At 29.8% G+C, this 23,068-nt stretch overlaps 1 protein-coding gene across 1 annotated transcript in view; it reads right to left on the bottom strand.

Annotated features, from left to right (window-relative positions):
• LOC113556246 (homeobox protein SIX6-like) overlaps positions 1-2,403 on the bottom strand; it is a 36,840-nt gene extending 34,437 nt beyond the window's left edge. Inside the window, exon 1 of the mRNA XM_026961078.2 lies at positions 1,694-2,403. Within this exon, the coding sequence (XP_026816879.1) occupies positions 1,694-2,022 (329 nt within the window). The 5' untranslated portion in view covers positions 2,023-2,403. The remainder of the gene's footprint in view (positions 1-1,693) is intronic.
• Positions 2,404-23,068: the final 20,665 nt, after the last annotated feature.

The following is a 23,068-nucleotide window of genomic DNA, read 5'->3' as shown; positions in this document are numbered from 1 at the left end:
TGGGTTTTCATTAACACGTAAATTATTGGGTAATAAAAAGTTTAAACAGAACTGTTACAAGTAACTCCTGTTTACCTCTTATTAAAATAAGGTTCTCAGGAAAAGTAAGGAATAAAATACAAATTTTGTACACAAATTACAGGTGTTACAGCTTGCTTAATTTTTAACACATGACTTAAGACTTATATAAACCGAATTTCGATTGTTTAACCATGGCTTTAAAACTAAAATTGATTAAATTACATTAAATTCAAGTTTTCAAATCATCTTATGACTTTTTCAACTGCCTGCGATTAGTTGATTTTTAACATACTTTTAATTCGTAATTCAGTAAAATTTTGTTTTAGAGCCAGATTAAAAAGTAAAAATGACTTAATATTATATAATTCGGTACATTAAAATACATGTAGCTATTAAAAAAAAATTAAGTTGTATTGTGTATTTGTATAATAAAAGGGTCAACAAATTTGAAAATTGTCAAAAAATATGTGCCTCAGTATTCAATATTTCTTATAGCATGTCTTAAAAAACGCTATTTCAATCCGAGATCACTAGACAGAAATATTTCATGTTGACTTAAATAATTTACTAACAAAAGAACATTATTGTTATTATTAATATATTATTTGAATTGAATTGCAATAAACTTTTATAACTGGGCCGTACTCAAAACGCGTGATTCCAGAAATAAGTCGATGTGATAATTTCTTGTTTACGTTTATCATACATTTTTAGTACATTATGTGTAGTTTTTTATTTTTATTATCGGAAACGTTTATAATTATTGTGTGTTCTACTTATCCGTAATAAACGGATTTTAAAAACCTTGTTTTCTCAAAGAGGGTCGTTTGGAAGGAAAACGAACTAGACTTAGACTTAATGTTATATTTGAGCAAGCAGAAAAAAAACAAAAAAATATTGTTTTATGGCCAGCAATGAGTTTAAGAGTGCACATTAAGTACCGTGTTTATACGAAACAAAAATTTTAAAAAAACTACTCGTTTGAACAGTGCCGGTTATTTCTGAACGGGTTACAACAAAAACAATAAAACATACTATTGTATATATATATATATATATATATTATTTAATATACGGAATAAACTCGTACAACTATGCTTATATTGTAATGTCGTTGATGGGCAAAACGTGTACAACAATCGATTTTGGACGGTAACATTATACATTATATATATTATATTATTAGCCACAAATATAAAATTATTCCGAAACATCAAACAAAATATTATTGTTGTATATGGAACATATAAATTCACTGACATAATTAAATTTTGGAATTATATACATAATATATTAATGAATTAATAAACCATCAATATAAAAAGTTAATAACTCATGAAGAGATTCGTTCTCCACGTACCTTTATGATTATTATTATTCCAAATATGCTACTTTCTTTCTAACCACACCTAGTAACGTTTTTTAAAATTATATTTTATAACATTTTAATCATTTACATTTTTTTTGCCGAAAAGATAAATACTGGAATGAATTCATTTTCTTAGGTCACATTGTGTTTGTTTTTATTCTTAAAACTTATATAAGACATAATAAATTATTACAATGTTAACATAAAAAATGAATTACATAATTATGTATAAAATACTTAATTAAAAAGCGACAATGAATATGAAACTAAGACATCATAAGTACCTCTACGGTGTGTTTTTACCTGTGAAACGCCACTAAGGCTCTGGCCCGGAGGACGGTCTCTTGACCGCGGAGTAGTTCGTTCGGTGGCAAGTACCACAGGAACCTGGCCAGCCTTTCCACATCACCAGATTGCTGGAGGGCCTCACACATGCACGACACCTGTTCGGACGAAAACGATAGGTTGCGCTTGGTCTGCAGAAAGTCGGACACGGTGACGGATCCGCCCGCCGCGGCCGCCGCGCTCGATGCTGAACTCTCGCTCAGCGCTTCCATGCAACTGCCTGGCGACAGGCTGATGCTTCCGGCGGCGCGGACGCCGACCACGTCCCTCGGTGACATGTACGACATGCGATGGCCGCCGCGCGTCGTCGTCGTTCGCGCGCTGCACTAGACAAACCGTTTAGTGAAACGCGCACTCCATCGTCGCGTTGCAGTCCGTCGTGACTATAGCGATATTGTTACGATTCGTTTTTATAATAACACCGCAGCTGCAGAGGTACTAAGAGTAACGTGACCGGGAGCGAAACCCTTTCGAGTTCGATCTAAGCTGCAGCGTTGCGAAATCGCGCTAATACGAATTGCACGAATTTATTATAATACGTTTTATCACATTTAGTACGTATGTTTTGTATTGGTACCTATCAAACGCGCGGCTTTCGATCGAAACCGTTATAAGGTAAATACAGTTGCGTTGCAATGCGTTTTCGTCTGCGACAGAGACGCACGTCGCGGTCGTCTCGTCGTCGTTTCTGTGCGAATACTGACGAAGACGGCAGTGGCGGTGGCGGGCGCGTCTCGTCGGTAGGAGGGCCCTGGACTAGGTTGGTCGCGCCCCGGACGTGCTCATTGGTCGCGCAGACGCGCGCGCGTTCCGTTACCGCGGTGGTGGTTGTCGAAGTCGGTGTCGCCGACGACGCTACTGCCGCGACCGACGAGTCCAAAGACAACAATATTGTAATAATGTTCGTATTATTTTATACTATCTGACCACAAAACACTTTAAAAACGAATTGAAAATCATTTTTGTTTTGATATTATGATATTATAATATATCAATAATACGAATAGTGCATTGTGCAGTATATACATTATGAATTATGATAAATAAAAATATGATTGTTGCCTATAATCGGCTCATCTTGTCACGATACAATAACACTAAAAGATCAGCACTTAACCACCCACTAAAGAACACCTCTATTAGGTATTTGTAAGTAAAAGCGTTTGATATAGCTCAATAATCTATCATATATCAATCCATTTTAAATAGTATGTATATCATATTTATTATTTTATGTTATTATAAAATGGTTGAGGCCAATATTCTCCTTTTGGGGACGTCAACATTTTCAAGTCGTTAATTTCCTAAAAAAGGGTTCTTAAAAACATTTTTAACTTCAACGGCTAATAAATAAATACATTTGTAACAGCGTGCATACGTATACAGATTATAATAGGTATATAGGTACCTTTATATACATATATAAGGGCCATATAATTTTTTAAAGTTTTAGATAGATAAGTACAGGGAAAAAAAACGCTTTTTTAAATTAACTAAAAAACACTTTATTTTTCAAACAAATATAAAAAAAGGATATGTACAGTTTCAGTATAATATCTGGTTTACGTATGAAAAATAATATCATTCGACTGTCCTCCCCTAGCTTATTGTTAGGCCAATGAAAAAGTGTGATCGAAAAAATTAGCAATAATTACCCAATAGCAGTTCTTTCTGGTGAGTTTCAGGAAGACACCTTAACTTAACCAGGGCCCAGTTTTTTTCGAATTTTTTATTTGTCAACGAATTGATGACACATTGGGAGTAGCGTCCCATCCGAGTAAGATGCGAAGTCGTCGCATAGTCTCCGCACCACTTTCGTTAGATTGGTAAAAGGTCTTACCAGCCAACACACGTGTTTCAATTGACATTCGGCCCATGGTGACCGTGACACTTGACAAAAACTGATTATACAACAACAAACCGGAATGATAATAAATTTAAAAAAATGATTAGAACAATGATGTAAACATAAAAACCAAAAAATGACAACCGATTTAAAGAAATGCGTTATTTTTGGGACACCCTGTATATATGTTGTACCTATAAGTTTGCATTTTATTTTGACTATGACACCTAAATTAAATTGGATCATAAATTTAAACGAGCAAATATTGTAGCTTGCGCTTAGACTAGCTGAAACAAAATTGATTATTTTTTTGTCAAACTTTGTATTGAAATAATACACATATTTCGGGTGGCATAAAATATTTCCTACTTATAAAGTGGAACTTTTTATAAATTAAATAATTAATTATGAATAATCATAATTATAACAAAAAAAATTATAACAATATTGTTACAATCTGTTTTACTTTATAAATTTATTTAAATTCTGAATTTTTGGATTTTTTAAGTTTCTATATTTATCTATACTTATCTTAAGGACTATATTTTGAAGTATCAAAATGTTTAGTATAATTTAAGTGTCTTATTTTGATTTAAACTTATTTTTTCAAATGAGAACTAACTGTTTTTATACTGTAAGTTGCTAAAAAGTTTTTTTTTTTTGAAAATGTAGATGTAGGTATCTAAAAAAAATTCAAACTAGCAGTTTCCGAGTTATTGTAATTTATATTCATGTTCAATAAAGATACTGTAGTTCATAAAACATAAAATAGTAGTATTCATTACACTAAGAACATTTTTACAAACTTTAAAATGTTGAAAGATTAGCATTAATTATTAAAATTTTTAAATCGTCATACTCGTTCGATTATATATATATATATCACAGTTTACAAAAAAGTCATCTGATTAATAATTTATAAGAAAAATGGTGATTCTTTTTTAGTAACAAGAAGTTAATATTGCCACAAGACACTCTTTAAATTGAATAAAAAATCTAAGTAGGTTAGTTGGTAGGTATTTAAAAATATGGTGCTTAAGTACCTATATTTAAAAATTTAAATAATTAAAGTTTTGATGAATTCATAATTAAATGAAAAAATGGAGGGGGGTAGGTAAGCGTGCTTGGTGAGTGATTCACTATATATACTATATACATGTAGATTAGAGAAATTAAACGTTATTTGATTAATAATGTACTAAGAATTCGTTAAAATAATTATTTTATTGTTCATATTGATGACTGTCTGAAAATGTTCATTATGCATTTATAATTATAATATTTTTTAAATATTTAAGAGTATTAAGCGTACTCAGCGTCGGTATAATTTTTTTTCAAATTATTATAATAATACAAAATTATTTAAATTGTACGTGTCTTCCTTTAGAATTGCGTTCTACTTGTTATACAATATATTCATATATGTCTTGTTATTTATATAGTGCTGATTATTATTTATTTTAATTATATTTTGAGCGCCTAACTTAGCTGTTTTTAGTATAAATATACTTATAAACTAAAATTGATTTAATTACTTATACAATATCAGTTTATATCTATGTATACATTTTAAATACCCATTACTCTCGGTAAGTACACATATGGAATTGAATCATAAATATAATATCACGATATACAGTGGTGCATTTAAGAATATTGCCACCCTAAGGCTATAATGGTCTACGCCCCTATACCTGTTGCCAACCCCCCTCTTGAAATATAGCGATTTGGGGGAACGCCGGAATCGCGAGTAATGTGACGTGTGGGTGTCCTCATACAAAAAAAATGAATATTTTTTCCGGTGCCGACCCTATTATTTTATCCAGGCAAAAAACTCGCATCATATTAAATATTAATGACATCCGTTATTTGCTAAAGTAGCAAAACATCCGGAGAATTTTTTATTTAAAAATAATAAATATTTATAATCAGATATTTCCATTAATTCTTATTTATGGAATTATCTCATTTATTTAATTAAAATAATATTATAATACTGTATTTGTACCTACTTCACAATTTAGTATGGTCAAACACAATCTGAAATCTGAACAAAAGCTGGAATACCTATTATAAAACAAAATAAATACAGTATTCAACTACCTAGTACCTACTGATATAATACAAGTATATTTTTTTAAACGTATCGTTTTGCTGATCTGTATTATGCTCGAACTTAAAATCAAATAATGGATAATACACATTATTACTATCTATATATATATTATGTGTAGTAGATGTATTGGAAAAAACTACGTTGTTGAAAAAAAAAATATCTTATTGATTGTTTATTCTGTTGACCAAGATTATTTTAGTTATTAGTAAGTAATTAATAATTATAGTATTATACTGGTGATCAGGGTGATCAGATTTTATTTTAACTGTAATAATTTCTCGTTTATATACTTATAAGTTATAACTATAGGTCTATAGAGCTAATAAAAAAAAAAGTAATAACTTATTTAGTATTTAGTGTATATTTTTAATAACTTACAAATAATTGTTTTATGGGGGTATTTATCAAAAAACTGAATTACACGGTATTATATGGGTTCGCTATAAATTAGTTTTAATTTAAATTTTTTGCGTAGTATGCATATATATTTTGCTATAAATCGCTGGCTAAATATTTTTTATTCATATGTAAATTATATCTAAGGATATATTTGCAAAATTAATATTTTTCTTCCCGTTTTTCAAACTTAAGACTAGTAATATAATTAAATTACTATTGTTATGTTTAAAAATATTAGGTTTGTTGTTTGTGGTCACAAATTGTAATACTAGCGCTGCTATAACACTCTGAAACATGCTGCTGGTAATGATTATATGTTACAATTGCTTGTTTATATTCTTTTATGACTATTAATATAATATTATACCAAATATTTATTTGGTTATTTAGTTTGTTTAGTTTTTTCTTGGAATCATTAAATTTGAACATGGCATATAACCCATTTTATGTAACTTTTTATTATCTAAAAAAACGAAATCAATAATTAATAATGACTTTATAGCATTAAAAGGCTTATAAACTACCCATATTATACAGTGCTACAAAATATCCAATTTTATATCATGAAGTAGGTAAGAAATTTATTAAAATAAACAAATTGTCTGAACAATTTTAATTTAATAATGTTGTATGTGGTTACTTAAATTGAAGAAAAGTTAATATAAATTTTTTCGCTTTAGTGACTATATTCACAATAAAAAAATATGAATATCCCGACTGATAATATCTTTGGTGCTACCTACAACAGTCACATGCACCAAAATACTGCATTTACGCTAGTATAGAAAAATCTAGATTGAATGTTATACAATTAAATATCGTTAAAAATGTTAAAATACGTTTGTGTCCAGTAATATTACAAATCAATCAATGCAGCAACAACACAGAGATATTTTATTTATATATCTGACTCATAACTTGAGAGTGATAAAGACTACTTATAATACTTATCTGTATTCACATTACAACTTAGTTGTAGATAATTGTTTTTACCTAAATACGACTAGGTACAACCGAATAAGCTATTTTCTTAAATCATAGAATGTATATGCTGTACCCTTGTAGAAACATACAAATAAATATTCAAAAAAATATTGCTGATATTCAAGCATTTTACTATCAGAAAATATTTTAACATCTTATAGGGAGTCAAGTTTTTATCTTGCCACAAACGTTGAAAATATAACCTGGGTGGTCAATCTACCCGTGGCGGATTAAGTACATAGCTTGGTGTAATTCGATTTAAGTGTAGCTTGTTTTGAGGACAGTAACTGCTGTGACTTCAATATAATTAAGCTTAAACTACCATAGGTAGCTTTATGGTTATTAATACAAAATCTTAAGACTTAATATCTTAATGCAAATATAATGAGTTAAATTCACATTAAAATAGAAACAAATGAAATTAGATATAATATATTGATTTTAGTTACCATAGGTTTTCAAAAATATAATTCGTTAATTTTTAAAATGAATTTTTAACGATTTTTTAACTTTGCAGTTATTGTGTTAAACTGTAAAATACTAAAACGGTAGGATATTAATGAATTTTAACTCAAAACAATTCCCAGGGTTAGTGGGCTTAAACATGTACGTATTTGTCAATCGTGTATACAATATATTATAGTATATATAGGTGCATTCCTGTATACGAATTTACCTATAGGTAGGCATGTATAATATATATGTATGATGACATAATATAAATGGTATACGCGAATATTGCTTACGATAGTAGTAGGTACACACACACACACACACACACACACTCACACCACAACACCACACACATACACATATATCGGACGAGCCATTAACGCGTTATCTACGTATGTACGATATTACACATAGCTATCTATATGTTATATTAATATTAAATTTAAAATTATTATATAATAACGCATCGCACGCGAAGAAATATCCAACAGAACTCGTCACCATGTAATTGGGAGTCGGGACGATGCGAGGTAAGCGTTTATATCGATGACACGCTGCACGTGTGCGAAATTTATTATATCATTTTATACTTATATATATATGTGTGTGTGTGTAAAATATATAGAAGTGTTAACAGTATAATATTGATCAACAAGACTGTATCGCGCATATTCGACCGAAAATGATGGGAACTGATTTACATACATGCCGTATTGTCGAGCTGGGCGCATCGTTACAGCTTACTCGTAATTATTATTTATATTTTTTTAAATCCTTTAAATACGAGTTTGTATTTTTTTTATCGCAAAAAGTTATATGTACAATGTACATGCAAGCGTTGACCCGAGAAAACGACCGTCTATAATTATACATATATAGGTACCTACTGCAGTGCATACAAAACTTTCGTGGAAATACCAATGTTTAAATTCGTAAATTATATAATATACACAGGTATATTGTACAAAATATATGAGTTTATAAGAATTGTACACGAACAAAAAAAAAATTGCATATCGATAAGAATGTACTTTTTTTATTTAAAGCTAAATACAGATAATCTTTTTTTTTTAGTCTAAAGGGTAAGCAATTCCCGTAAATTTTATGTTAATATTTTATAATGTATAGTATATGATTTAAGCTATAAAATGTATACTATTGAGGTGGTGATTACTATTGTTATTTAATCATAAATTATAAATTATAATTATTTAATTAATACTTGTGCAGCTGTGTATAATATGTTTTATAAAAAGTATTATTCAAATCTCATTTTACTTTATAAGTATTAATTATATATAAAAATACCACCAGGCAATAATTAATTAGCACCGTAATAGAGTCTTATAAGAGTCTTATAGTTGTATCTAATAGATAATGGTAATTCTTAAAAATATTTAGAAGGTTTCATACTTTTGGATAAGAAAACCATGGTCGCACTATACTATTACCTATGTAGGTTAAATTAATAAATGTGTAACTGCGGCTAATATAGGCTATATGTTATATAGAGCAATAGAGCTATAAATTGTCGAATTATTTTGATCAGAAAATCATTTTAATAAATGAATTAATAAAAACGCTATAATAATGTTGAGTGAAAACCGAATCCCTATTCTGAGGATTGTTATATTGATTCGATTATAAACTTTAAGGCGACGGCGTATAGTTAATGTAAAAATATGAAATATTATATACATATAAAAATTCGGTTAAAGCAACCTGAGTTTATCCTTATGGAATGATGCGATACTGTGATTGATTGGATCGTCATACACAATATAAATACGCAATAGTTCTATATAATATAATATAAAAACAAATATTAAACGTGGATTAAGTCCCATTATTTGATGGATTTAATTTTTTTTTATAAAAGTATTATATTGATTATCGGGGTATACACCTAGAGTGTATGCTGTGTAAAATATATAGATACATTTTGACTTTATTTATCTATGTGAATAAAAATATCCGATATCATGACTGCCACTATTTAAAAACGGATTGTTTTTTGAGATTTTTAAATCACTGTATAACACGTATACAATCTATATTATAGCATGCAAAGCACCGAATTTCCACGCACTCACACCCTATACGTGAAATTATATTAAAACGATAAACGAAATTCCAGCAGTTTTCGATTGTCACTATTTACGATAATATAATACAATGCGTGAATCTATTTAAGTAAAAACAACGAACACACGCATATCACAGCTATATATATAGCATGTATTATACGAGTATATTTTGACGTTGTGAGCAAAGGTAAAATATCTTATGAGTTTATATTATATATCTTATAATATTAGGTATGTTTATCATATTATAATTTGTATAATACTCGGGGTCGTTCTCAGGATTTGCTAGGTATATTGTATAATATATTGCGAAGTCCACTATACATTTATGTTTACAAGTGTCTTTAAAATATCTGTGCCTATTTTTTTTCTAGTCATATTAATTATTAATTCCAAACTAAAGAATGTTCAGAAAAACTGTTCATCTTTTGACAAAAGCATGAAAAAAAAGTTAGGCCCTGGTCCCCCTCTCTCCCAATAAGGACGACCCTAAAATCTAAATATAATATAAACTTATACGATATATTTTCTCTCACACGCGTTGTTATCATTATATTATAATGTCTATGTAGGCAATAAATAACGTCGCGAATTTACGTGCACACAGACAACCTATTCATATAATATGTACTTAAAACTTAATAGTGCGGGCGTCGTTGTAGCGGTGGCAGACTCTCGGGACGACGATACGCGAGCGGGACTTACAATAGCCGAGGAAAGTGGTGATGTACACGTAGATACACACACATACACATAGGGTTAGGTTATATATGTGTGTATACAATACGCAGAGGAGGGGAGGGCGTGTTTGGGATGGCCCACGCGCAGTATATACCGCGGCGAAACGGGCACTCCTGCGCCTCCCCACTCACGCCGTCTAGGGGGTCATATCTCCCGTTCGCGCCATAACACCTCACCCGAGCTGCCGACCACCCTCTATAGCTGTATTGCTCTCACACCCTTCGTCGCCACTCCTATATCGCTGTCTACCACCCCTTCGTTTACGTCGACTGAGCGCGAATATTACGCACGTCGACACGGCATTCTTTACCACCGCCGCCAACCGTTGTATATATGTGTGTATTATATATACCATCATCATCATCATTCGTCCCGCGCGCGCGTAATCCGACCCGCCCAAGGGTGTCATTCTACCTGTTCGTCTTTATTGTCTAACGAGCTCCCTTATATATATATATATATATAAGTTACTGTGCTTTTCGATGTCTCCCAACGCCCCCTTCTCCTCACCCCTCCGATCTCGCGACCAAGACCTCCACCTACCTTTGCGCCACAGTTCCTACCTACATACCTACTATATACCACTATATCCAACTATACTATGTATAGAACCACTGTCGTTCTGTTCCACCCCGTCACCGCACTCAAAGCCTTTTCCTCTCTGTCACTGTCTCCATCTAACTATATCGTTCTTAGTGTACACGCACCCCATTATCGGATCAACGCCACTACCACCGTCACCCTCATCGCTGTCGCATCTCCGCGTGCGTACATGGCAACTCCACGCAGCTAACTTCCAATTATTATTCGTGTTTCGTTTTTACGACGACATTCTCTTTTATTTTCCTCCTCGTTCGTTTCTATCCATCTCTTCACCGTTCCATCCTTGTTTTTTCCGCAGTCCGTTCCGTCCCCCCTCGAGCATTACGTATATTGTTATAAAACGACGATGCACGTATACGATATTATATTTGTCCGTAGAAGAGGTTCGAGAAAATAAACGGAAAAAAATGAAAAAGAAATAAAAAAAGTTAGTACCATGCCAATAGAAAACAAGCGTTTCCACGAATCTATATGACGACGGTTTTCTCGTCTGTCCTTACACGCCCCGCATTATTATAGGTACCTTTGTAATACATTTATTTTAACCAGCTGCTGTGTATGTTTAGATGTAGAACATAATAAAATATAATATTGTTTTATACGTTCACACTTTATTATTCGTTTGATGCGTTTCTTTTTCAGGCGTTTTCCCGAGTGCGCCCCGAAATCACCTTTTTTTAATGTTCCGAGTGTGTGCGAAATAAGGTAACACCCGAGTGCGTCCTCCCAAAAATATTATATTTTTAACATAGTCTCAGTGCATCCCAGTTCATTTAGAGTTATCCAGGGCGCACCACGAGGGAGTTACAAAATTGTTGGTACAATTCTATCGTCTTACATAATTTTTTAATATTTTATAAAATCTTAATTTATACCCGCCAATAATTTTTATTTGCTTACCGTGTTGGCTTACCATGTTATCCGACAATGAAATTTTTCAAATTCTGTTCATATTATATTATTAAATATTACGGCACTACTTCGCATGTAAGTTCACTAGCATTTATTGGCCGTAACTGAGTAAGTTGTAGTCGTGCTAAATTATTATTGAAGTTAAAATTAAATGCAATTTTCCCACCGTTTCAGTGCTTTACAATTATAGCTGTGAAAATTAAGTAAGTACCTATAAATTATTATAGTTGTAGATTTTATCCACAATATTCGATCACCAAACCTGTAACTTGAAAGGTTTATTTGATTATTTCATCTTAAATAAGTACCTATAACTGTTGACCGAGAACGCACTCGGGCGATTCAATATAATTTGTCGATAAGACTGCGAATGCGCTCTGGCTATAAAAAAGATAAAAATTAAAAACGGGACGCACTCAGGAATCTTTTCTTTTTTGACTGTCGTTTTCTTGAGAGTTGAGACCTACGTAAAGGGCAACTATACAATAATTTAATATAATAATATATAATATTAATATTCTATAATAATTAATATAATAATATAATAATATTATTATTTTACATATTATGTAAAAAACACACACACTTAGATATGTTTATAGTATAACGTTCACTATTCATACGCGTAGACCTATATATTAAATAACACATTCGAGAGAAGTAATTCGGTTAGGTTATATTAGGTATATTTTATTTTTTGAAAAAAAAATGCTTTTTACACGTAATTTATTCTATAACTATAAATATAAGATTATTATAAAGGTATCTTTCAGTTTTTATCTATGTGATTTTATTAACATATTTTAAAAACATTTTTGAACTATCATGGTTGTATGATACTTTGATGAGGTCATTTTTAAATTATCTTTGAACGTACGGGGAAAGTTATCAAGCACAGTGATCATACACACATCGCTCATTAAAGTTTTTGAAAAGCGATAATTATTTATCTTTAGATATATGCATTATACCTATATATAAAAGATGTCCTGATTAGTCCATTATCCAGACAGAAACAAGTCGATAATTTCAACGAAAAGAAACTTCAAAGCGTTGGAAATGTTTCATGGTAAATACAATACACCTGTGTAAATGCTCCACTTAATTTAAAAACAGATAAAAAAAAATCATAAAATTATTGATATCAAATTATGATATAAATGTGTAAAAATATCACAAAACTGTTAATATTTCAATTTCAATAGAAACAAAATTAACTAAATTTTATATTTGGTATAATGCTGATTATCTAAAAATGGTAGCGAAGAATAAATATTTCTTTACACTTTTATCTGATGCTAATAATATACTAAAAAATGTAAATCTATTATGTGCTCTTGGATTATTGTTAATACACTTGTAGACAATAATAAAATAAATTTAAATTTAAAATAAAATAATTATCTGTAAGACTTCTTATATTTCAGATGTACCTACTACCTACGCGATTGATTTATCAAACATTTTCTGATAGTTTCTTTTTAAACATTAAAAATGCATTTAAAATTTTTGCTGCATTGCCATATTAGATTATCATCTCTGTAATTACATTTTTTTTCTGTAAAAAAATAAACACAGTTTAGTGCCACACATGTTGCTGAATATTATCTTTTTTTCAAATGCAATATTGAAAATAAAATTGTCCGATAACAAAGTTAACAATAAAATTAATATTATTTCATTTAAATGTTATAGAATGATTTAAGGTTTATCATATTTTAATAAAATATAATACGTAAGTATAATGTAGAGTAAAATATAATTTATGACGGAAATTCCGTGTGTATAGACTTTCTTTCATCCTTTATCATTATTTGTGCTATTATTTTAATGAACAATATTCAATCTGTTGCAGACAGATATCAATGTCTTAGTGTATTTTTCAATTTTAGTGTTAATTTTAAGAAACAGACAATTTTAAATCTAGTAAAGCCAATAAAAAGAAAGATTTTTAAGGATACATATTTTGTATTGCAAACAACGAAGGTATAAATTATTTTACTTGAACATTTTCCACAAACAATACAGATAAATTATCTGAGATAATTATCCTAGAATACTATCGTATTTTAAATTTAGTATTTTGAAAACTGATCCTTCCATGACAACAAAATATGTTTAAACATATTTTAATATATTTTGGTTCTTTTGATAATTTTGTTGATGTTTTTTTATTGATGTAATTATAGTTTGTTCGTTTATCCTTATTTTTATTTTTCTTGGTGTTTTTTTCGGGATTTTGCGCAAAATACACACAGATTTTACATAATTTGTATTTTATTGATTATTTACTGTTCGAAAATATAAGGTTTAACAAATAAACATATAACATAATAGTAGGTTGGTATACACACAACACACACACATGATACACCTGATGAATTTAAAAAACAAGAATATGTTTAATAAAAAATCAATAGCAATAAACATTGCTTCTTATTATATTGTAAAAATTCTATAGAAAGGTTATTTTATTTAAAAATGTAATTCAACTATTGGTTAAACGATTTTATTTATGTTCTACCTAATATGATTTTTATAAATATTATGTAGACTTCGTTGAACATTAGTTTTTAAATTGTTTGTATTTAAATATTATTACAGTTTTTTTACAATTTATTTATTTACATTTTTAGTTTTTAAGAACACGTTTTAAAACATTTTTTATAGTCAAATGGTTTATTGTTTATTCATTTAAGTTTAATGTCTCTTAAATTACATACATAATACATATACCTGGATTTGAACATAAAATTAATTAATTAAATAACTTTCTTATAAATAAATAATGTTTAAAGATTAACTCGCTGTTTTATGGAGTGTAGTTAATAAACAGTTTTGCTAAAGGCTGTTGCAAAAATCCTCATATAAATATAATACATTATTAAGTATACTCGAAAAGTTAAGAAAAATAATTGTGAATATATGTTTTTGATACTATATATAGTATATATAATTTAAACGTTTTATTAGAAAACAATTTTGTGAATTATAATAGTCACCGTTTATATTCGAAGCCAGTTTGACGTCAATATATTAACAATAACCTACATATTCACGGAATAAAATTAATAAAAAAAACAGCTGCTGCGGCGCTTCTTATCATCGTGGGATTTGCAATATATCAACTCATCAGGTCACTGGTAATTTTAAAAGTTTAATGCACGAGAACAAAATTTATAATGGTATGAGAAAAAAATAAAGACGAGATAAATTTCGCTTGTTTGAATTTTTTTGTCATCATTTGCACTTCGTAATAGCATTCTTGTAAAAATGTCATACTCTTTTTGCCACGTTGTGGTTTTTATAGATCAGCCTAATTTTTGTTCATGGGGTTTCGTAGTATTTTGTTTCTATAATTTGTTAAATTGTAGACAAGGTGACGAACGTTTAATATTTAAACTCATCATAATCGTTTTGAAAATAAATAGCGATATCCCACATTCTTCATCAATTTATAGACTAATCTAATCTTTGGGTATGAGGACAGTTAACTTAATGCGTTTGGACATTATTAAGTTCGATTAAAATTATTTTAAATCACTTATAGTGTATATACGAAATTATATTTTGAATACTTGAGCTATTATGTATTTATTTATATTATGTATATCATCATTTATATCATTATGATTATACTTCTAAAAATATTTTCGATATTTTAAAAGTTTGAATTGGCAAGGTTGTCAAAAATTATCTTATTTATTGCTTAAAAAAGTTGCAATTTTTATTATTCATGTGTAGTTATAATAATTAGTTTTTTTTTATTTTAAACTGCATGTTTTTTATAATTTTGAATTTGTAGAGCATATTTTTCCAATTTTTAGTACACGAGTGCATGCTTATTCAACAGTATTTTAGTGCATCAAATTAACAGCTCAGCATTTTAAAACATATGATACTTGTATATATTATTCGTGACGAACACCGCGATTTCAATGCTGAATGTACCGCAATAATTTAGTATAATTTGATGTTGAGAGTCGCATAATAACAATAGTATGTACATGCGCGTACATTGTTGACGAATACATTAAACACACAATTATTATTTACTCGTCCTGTGAAAAATCAATACGGATAACGTGTATGTGGTGTACTTACACATCATACGTGTAATAAAAATTATATACTCGGGTTTTTGTCATAGCAGGGTTGAAATCTTTAACCATCATCACGATATTTCATTTTTATTCGCGCACAGCAGTAATTGGCAAGTTTGCGAAAAATAATAATAAAAAAACGGTCCCTTCAATGCGGTGTAATGTATAGATATAATAATAATAATATGGTGTAACGTGATTGATGACTGTACATTATTGTATCTGTTGGGAGCCAATTAGGTCCCCGTTCGGTTCATATCACACTGCGCAGTGTAGTCGGCTAATTAAACTCGACGACAGTGTATATAATAATAATAATTTCGGTCAATTACTATTATCATTATATATATTGTCATCGTGTAATAACAATATGTTTTGCTCGCCACCATAGTGTGTGTGTGTGTGTGTGTGTGTGTGTGTGTGTGTGTGTGTGTGTGTGTGTGTGTGTGTGTGTGTGTGTGTGTACAGTGTATATACGAATTAACGGATTTCCTAGTGGGGTTCGGCTGTAGCGCTGTGTTCATGTACTATAATACACGTATACACTGCGAAGACCGGCGCGGCTGCAGCGCGGGAGTTGACGAAAACGCACAACGGCCACTTATATAAGTACGGGCTGTATAAAGCACCGGCTACACATCATATTATAATATTATATCGACCCTTTTATTCGGTTCGATTGCGCGACGACGCGCGGGGGCCTCAATCGAAACGCGGCGGAATCCCGGTAATCCGACTCTCAAAGGACATAATATGTACACCTACCTCTATAATGTACCAAAAAACAATTCGCGAAATTTAAATCACCGCCGTTTTTGCTTTTGTAGGAACCTCCATACACATATTGCACTGTATATACGCGTTATACAAACTATTTCGAATCAATGCGCTGCACGTCGTCGTCGTCGTATATATATGTATGATAATGTAATATGTTAAGCGCAAGTAGGTACCTCGTGCACATTCAATATAATATACGGCAAATAGCGTGGTAGGTAACTCGAAGAACACATTATATACATAGGTACTCACTTGAATATATTGAATGCGCTTTATTCGCATTAATATACTAGACGTTAAACACGCCTGCAAGTCGTCCGATTTGAAGTACCTATATATATATATTATATATATAGGTATATAAACATATTTGTCAAATATTATGTTAAATTCACAAACTGTGGCTTGTAAATTTATCGGAAATTTTGTTAGTTCTACTGTATCAACGGTTTCCAATAACCAGCTCCAAATTCATTTATCAATTTATCATACTTTCTTCCGTTGTTGATCAGTTTTGCACATCATAATTATATATTATTTTGATAATGTGATTAGTAACCTACTTATATATTATATTGTTTTGAGATCATAAAAAGTTAGAATTCGTAATATTAACAAATTAATTCAATTTTTGTGGAAAAAATTCGAGATTATAAAACCAATAAAATTGTATTACCTATACTAAAAAAATTATAGCACATTGGCCATATTTAAAAAAAAAATCGATTTAACCTATGGTAAACTTGAATATATTAAGGTTTTCGTTCTGTACAAATATACAGGATGATTTAACAAATATTCCTCAGTCATTTATTCCTTTAATAAAATAAATGTATTCGTTTTTAGAAATTTTAAGTACCTAAGTTGCGTATGTACCTAATTTATGGATTATTATTTTAAATTATTTAAATTTTTTATACTATTTAAAAAGTATTCTTTGGCGATACAAACTTTTTTCTTTTTATTGAAAACCAACTAACAAACTATTTTACTATAGATTGATAAGCAGCTGATTTTATTGTAAATGTCGATGTATCGCTAAATCAAAATTAATCAGAGTGTATAAACAAGTTTAAATTATCTAAAGAAACAATTAGTGTGAATAATGAGCAATGAGCATGCATGGTGAACTACCCTGTATATGTATTTTTATAGTCGGAGGAGTCAACTATCAAGTATAGTGTTAATGCCCCACAGTATTTTAATTGAATGGAAGGGTGAGTGTCCCGTGTATATGTCATTGCAGTGATTAGGTTTGTTTTCTCTACAATTATTAATTTCATTAAAATATATATATATATATTCAAGTATAATAAGTACCTATACTTCACAATACGCATAGTAACATATTATTGGGGTGGCTCAATTACTATAATTTTAGCTACTTCAGTGGCTCAAACATATATTCACGCCACTTCTGTATGTATGTAGTTACTACTTTCATCTGGTGTGGAATTTCACGAATCTGCACTATTTGTCCATTAAACGTTTACAATGAGCTAGGTATGCATTATTATTAAATGGATTATACAGACTCGATGATTATTAAAATGTATTTCGTGTACCTACAACTACTGAAGTTTACATGAAAATGATGTTTAATATTTAATAAGTGATAATATGCTAGAAATTATCCAAATAAAAATTACTTATATTTGAATATACTGAACAATTTTTGTACAAAATAACTTTAAAAGCGGCTCTTTGTGATGATTTTCATATCCTAGAAATACTTATTTAGGATATTCATCAAAATAATAAGTAATTCCATAGTCAAGTAGCAATTTTTAAATCATTTTTTAAATTGTAAATTGTAACCGTCAATATATATATATATATATATATATATATATATTTACAGAGTGTAACAGGACTATTGAACAAATATAGTAACATTTGTAATGGAATTTTGTCAAATAGTCTTGTTACACATTTTATATATATATAGATTGGTTATATTTGTAAATGCTGTACCTATTTAGATTGATTAGAAATATTTTAAGTTAGAATGAGCCGAATAATATTTTTTCTCGGCGCTAAAGCATTACCTTTTAACTAAATTTATCTGCGATTTGCATCCATTCAACAAACTGTTGCCATACACACATATGAGATTAAATGCAGGTACAATACGACATATTATAATATTATAATATTATCATACAATGTAGCGCTTGTATCTACCATAATGTGTATGACCATAATCACGCTGTTCTGCAGCAGGCATCACAATGCGAATATTATGATAAACCATAAACCTGTTGACCTGCCGACAACGACGACGAACGACGACACTATACGTGGGTTCCCGCGGGACATATCCCGCATCAGACAATACGCCATTTTGTCGCGATTCGTGTCATTGTGGTGGTTTGTAAACAAGCTCATTGCAAAAATAACAAAATCAGCAGTGGGTCCTCGAGCGGCAGCGGTGGTGTGAAATCTTACATACGGGACAGCTGGTGTGAGACGCGCGTACCACCTACCGCCGCCGTACAATAACGCAAAAGAAATGCGCGACGAAATTCGTCGGACGAATATTATTGTGTCCTCGCCGTGCGCGCACAGGTGCGGACCCGTCGTTTATTATGTTTAATATAATAATAATAATGATATATATATATATATTTGTGACGATATTTCGCTACCTTAAATTTGTGCTCGTGTGTGAATTAGATTGAGGGGGACTACGTCGGCATCCGCGTGTTGCGGTCCCTCCTGCATGAATATAGTACACTATATAATAATAAAATAATATTAATATAATGTATTATACTCGCTGTGTGCTGAACCAAAGAGCGCTATTGTATTATTGGCACTAACCGCGGAAAAAAAAACGTAAATTCGCACTTGAATTTATTATTATTATTATATCAACTTGACATCGCGATGTAAAGGCTCATTCGTCCGTGCGAATATTATCATTATTATATAAATGCCATAACAACAACGATCGCCAGCATTCTTATCGTTAAACCATATAATATAGTATATATATTATGAATACAGCTATATTATATCAAACGGATAAACGATTTCGGGTTTTCATAACATTTTATCATTATTTACTATGCGTATATATATATATAAGAAAAACCATCATTGATCCAAACATGAGCGCGTACATAATATTATTATTATTATAAAATGCGCATGGCTTACCCAGTCGAAATGGCGAGATGGCGAGATACCGTTATGGTCAAATGCAAAAACAGTTGTCTGGTACCCATGATTATAATGTGTTTCGGGAATAATTGCAACTAAACATAATTAAGACAGAGATTATATAGGTGAGGATGAATCGAGGTTTTATATAACAAGAAGAAGGTATTGGGGGTATGGGGTGTGAGTACTACTTTGGAAACCAATATTGTACGTGAATGTTTATTTATAATTATCAACTTAATAAAGCTAAAACTGTTATTTACTTACCAGTTACTTGTTACATACAAACAATCGCTAAATTCGAAGAATTATATTGTAAAGTATAATATAGAAGTTGCCGCATTATATGAACATTTTTTTATATCAAATCTGTATCGAACTTATTTTTTGATTTATTTTTTTTATTAAAACTGAAATTATTCAAATTTATACAAGTATTTAATTAAGAATTAAAATAATACATTCTTTAATAGTTTGTAAACCTAACAAGCTGGACGTCTTAAAACTATATTTCTCATACTAAATTATAATATGTATACGTTTTCCATGATGAGTTATTTACTAATTTATAAACTTAAGAATAAACCTACAAATCATTTGAATATCAATGAATTATTTTACACCCATAGAAGAAAATCCAACAAAGTTAAAATATTTATTGATTTTTCATACCTATGTCCTATGCCTCTTCAGAATCTTAAAATTATCAAGCTTACAGCAGTTACAACATCTTTTTGACTCATAAGTGATGTCAAACGAAAATGTGACGTATTTATTTACACTTTGAAAATTAGTGTACTTTTAAGATTTAAGTAGTTCTATAAGTAATAGAAATATCATATGTATTACATAGTATATTATAATATATACAAAACTCATACAAACAAAATATATATTTTTCAATTCAATCTTGAAAAATGTAGTTCAGCCGATGATTAAGAAATTGGCAATGACGCTAAAAATCATACATTGACAGCGATGTGTAGGTGTGTAAATATTTTATATAAATACAATTGTAATACTGCAGTATAATACAATTTCCTTAAAATTATTGATTGATAAAATAATAATTATTATTATTTAATATAATTGTACTTATTGCATTGGCAATATTGAAATATGGTTTTGGTGTAAGGACTATGTTAGACTTCAGATTAATTACTATTTGATATTCTTGCGATATGTATATTATAATGCACGCGTGAGTGTAATTTGACGATATACTGCAATAATCCAATAACTGTATTATTTAATATGAATAATGAAGAGGGCTCCTATTATATCAAATTATATAATCCTAAAATAAATTACTTTAATAGTAATATTAATATATTATAAAATACATTTAATAATATAGGCTGACAGACTATTTTATTGATTAAACACTGCAAAACTTTCAGCTTAAAATATAAAATATAGATATAAAATAAACATGTGAATACTTAAGTATTTTATTTTAATAACTCTTCACTTCTATTATTGAAATAAATATCATTTTGATGTGAACTTAAATTTATAATTGGATTAATATTCCTAATATGTTTTACGATTTAGTTTGTATAGATTTATAAAATGTTTATAAAATACTAAATAGTTAAGAATATAATTTATAATGCTAAAACAACAAATTTTGGATTAATAAATTCTTATTTTAATAGTGAATGATTATAGAAAATATGATTAATTTTTAAAGTAAATAATATATATTTATCATTATTTTTAAGTTAACTATAAAACCATTAATTTCAGCAAGATATTTATAATTTACATGTAATTTATTCGTGATAATATGACTTAGTTGTTGGCCCTATATTATGTTTTAAGTATAGGTAGCTGGTATACATTGATACTATATAGGTATAAATATTTAAAAGTTGTCAATAGGTACAGTTTTTTAGTTGTTTTAAGTATTTGATAATGTAACAGTTATATAGTTGCATAAATTGATTTTTTCACATACCAAATATAAGCATTATCTGCTATTGTATATTCAATATTATTATAATTCAGTCATTATCAGTATTATTATTTATTATTTTATTTTCAACATCTTTTATGGGTTTAATACAAATTAAAAAAATAACTATTAAATAAAAGGAGACAATAGGCTTGTTGTATCTACTTCACATCTCATTTGAACTAGTTATACTTATATCAAGCCAGTACGCAAAATTTCTTCATTGAAGAGGTACTGAAAAAAAATAAAAGTATTAAATTTATACTAATTGAAAAAAAATTATTTGAAGTGTTAAATAATAAAAATTTTTTGTTCATAAATTATACTTTAAGTGCCTGTAGAAGTAACAATCAATAGCTGTTAATGACCTAGATGTAAAAAGGCAATGAGGTGGGGAGGGTTAAACCCCCTTGCACGGCTTATATCGCTAAGAAATTAGAAGATTCCTACTACTGCATTACATACCTCTTTTATAAATAAATTTAAATATCTGCTGCGGGAGTGTTAATTATAGTCATTTTTTACTTTTTTTTATAAATTGTGAAGGAACTCTATGGCAACCATCTTCACGAGTTGTTACTCACTACACCTAACTATTTACGTATTTAATTTTTAAATTATACTTTAATATTATAAAATGTGATAACATTTGGATGCATTTCTAGAACTACTGTGGAAGGTACATAATAAGTGAGATGGAGTTTCAGTTGAATCGGGAATCAGAAATTCTCAGGAATCAGAGGGAATTTCAGAGATTTCGAAAAAATTTGTTTGAAGTGCACGTGAAACCTGGGAAAAACGTCGCGAAGAAATTCGAAAACTATATTGACGAGAACAAAAACGCAACGTCATTGCCTGAAGATATTAGTCTAGAGGTTGCGAAAACGTTGGAGGAAAATGAAGCCGCATCAGAAGCTACTGCCGTTGAAGACACAACCACCGCTGTAAATACAGACTTGGCCACCGAGGCCAAAGACAGCAATAAAGAATCTCAACAAGGCGTAGTGATGACCGCGTGGACACCAGACATCGTCGAGAACAACGTCATTGACGCTGATGATGACGATGATGACGACGACGACGACGATGATGATGATAATTATAACGATAGCCAAGATAACCACAACTACGATGAAAATACACTAGAAGAGAATGAACTGAAATGCGAGTCGTGAGTATATAACAAC

Source organism: Rhopalosiphum maidis, chromosome 3 (genome assembly GCF_003676215.2).
Source record: "Rhopalosiphum maidis isolate BTI-1 chromosome 3, ASM367621v3, whole genome shotgun sequence".
In the NCBI taxonomy this organism is placed as follows: Eukaryota; Metazoa; Arthropoda; class Insecta; order Hemiptera; family Aphididae; genus Rhopalosiphum; species Rhopalosiphum maidis.
The sequence above is the reverse complement of the archived record's forward strand: the minus strand, read 5'-3'. Positions and strand labels throughout refer to the sequence as shown.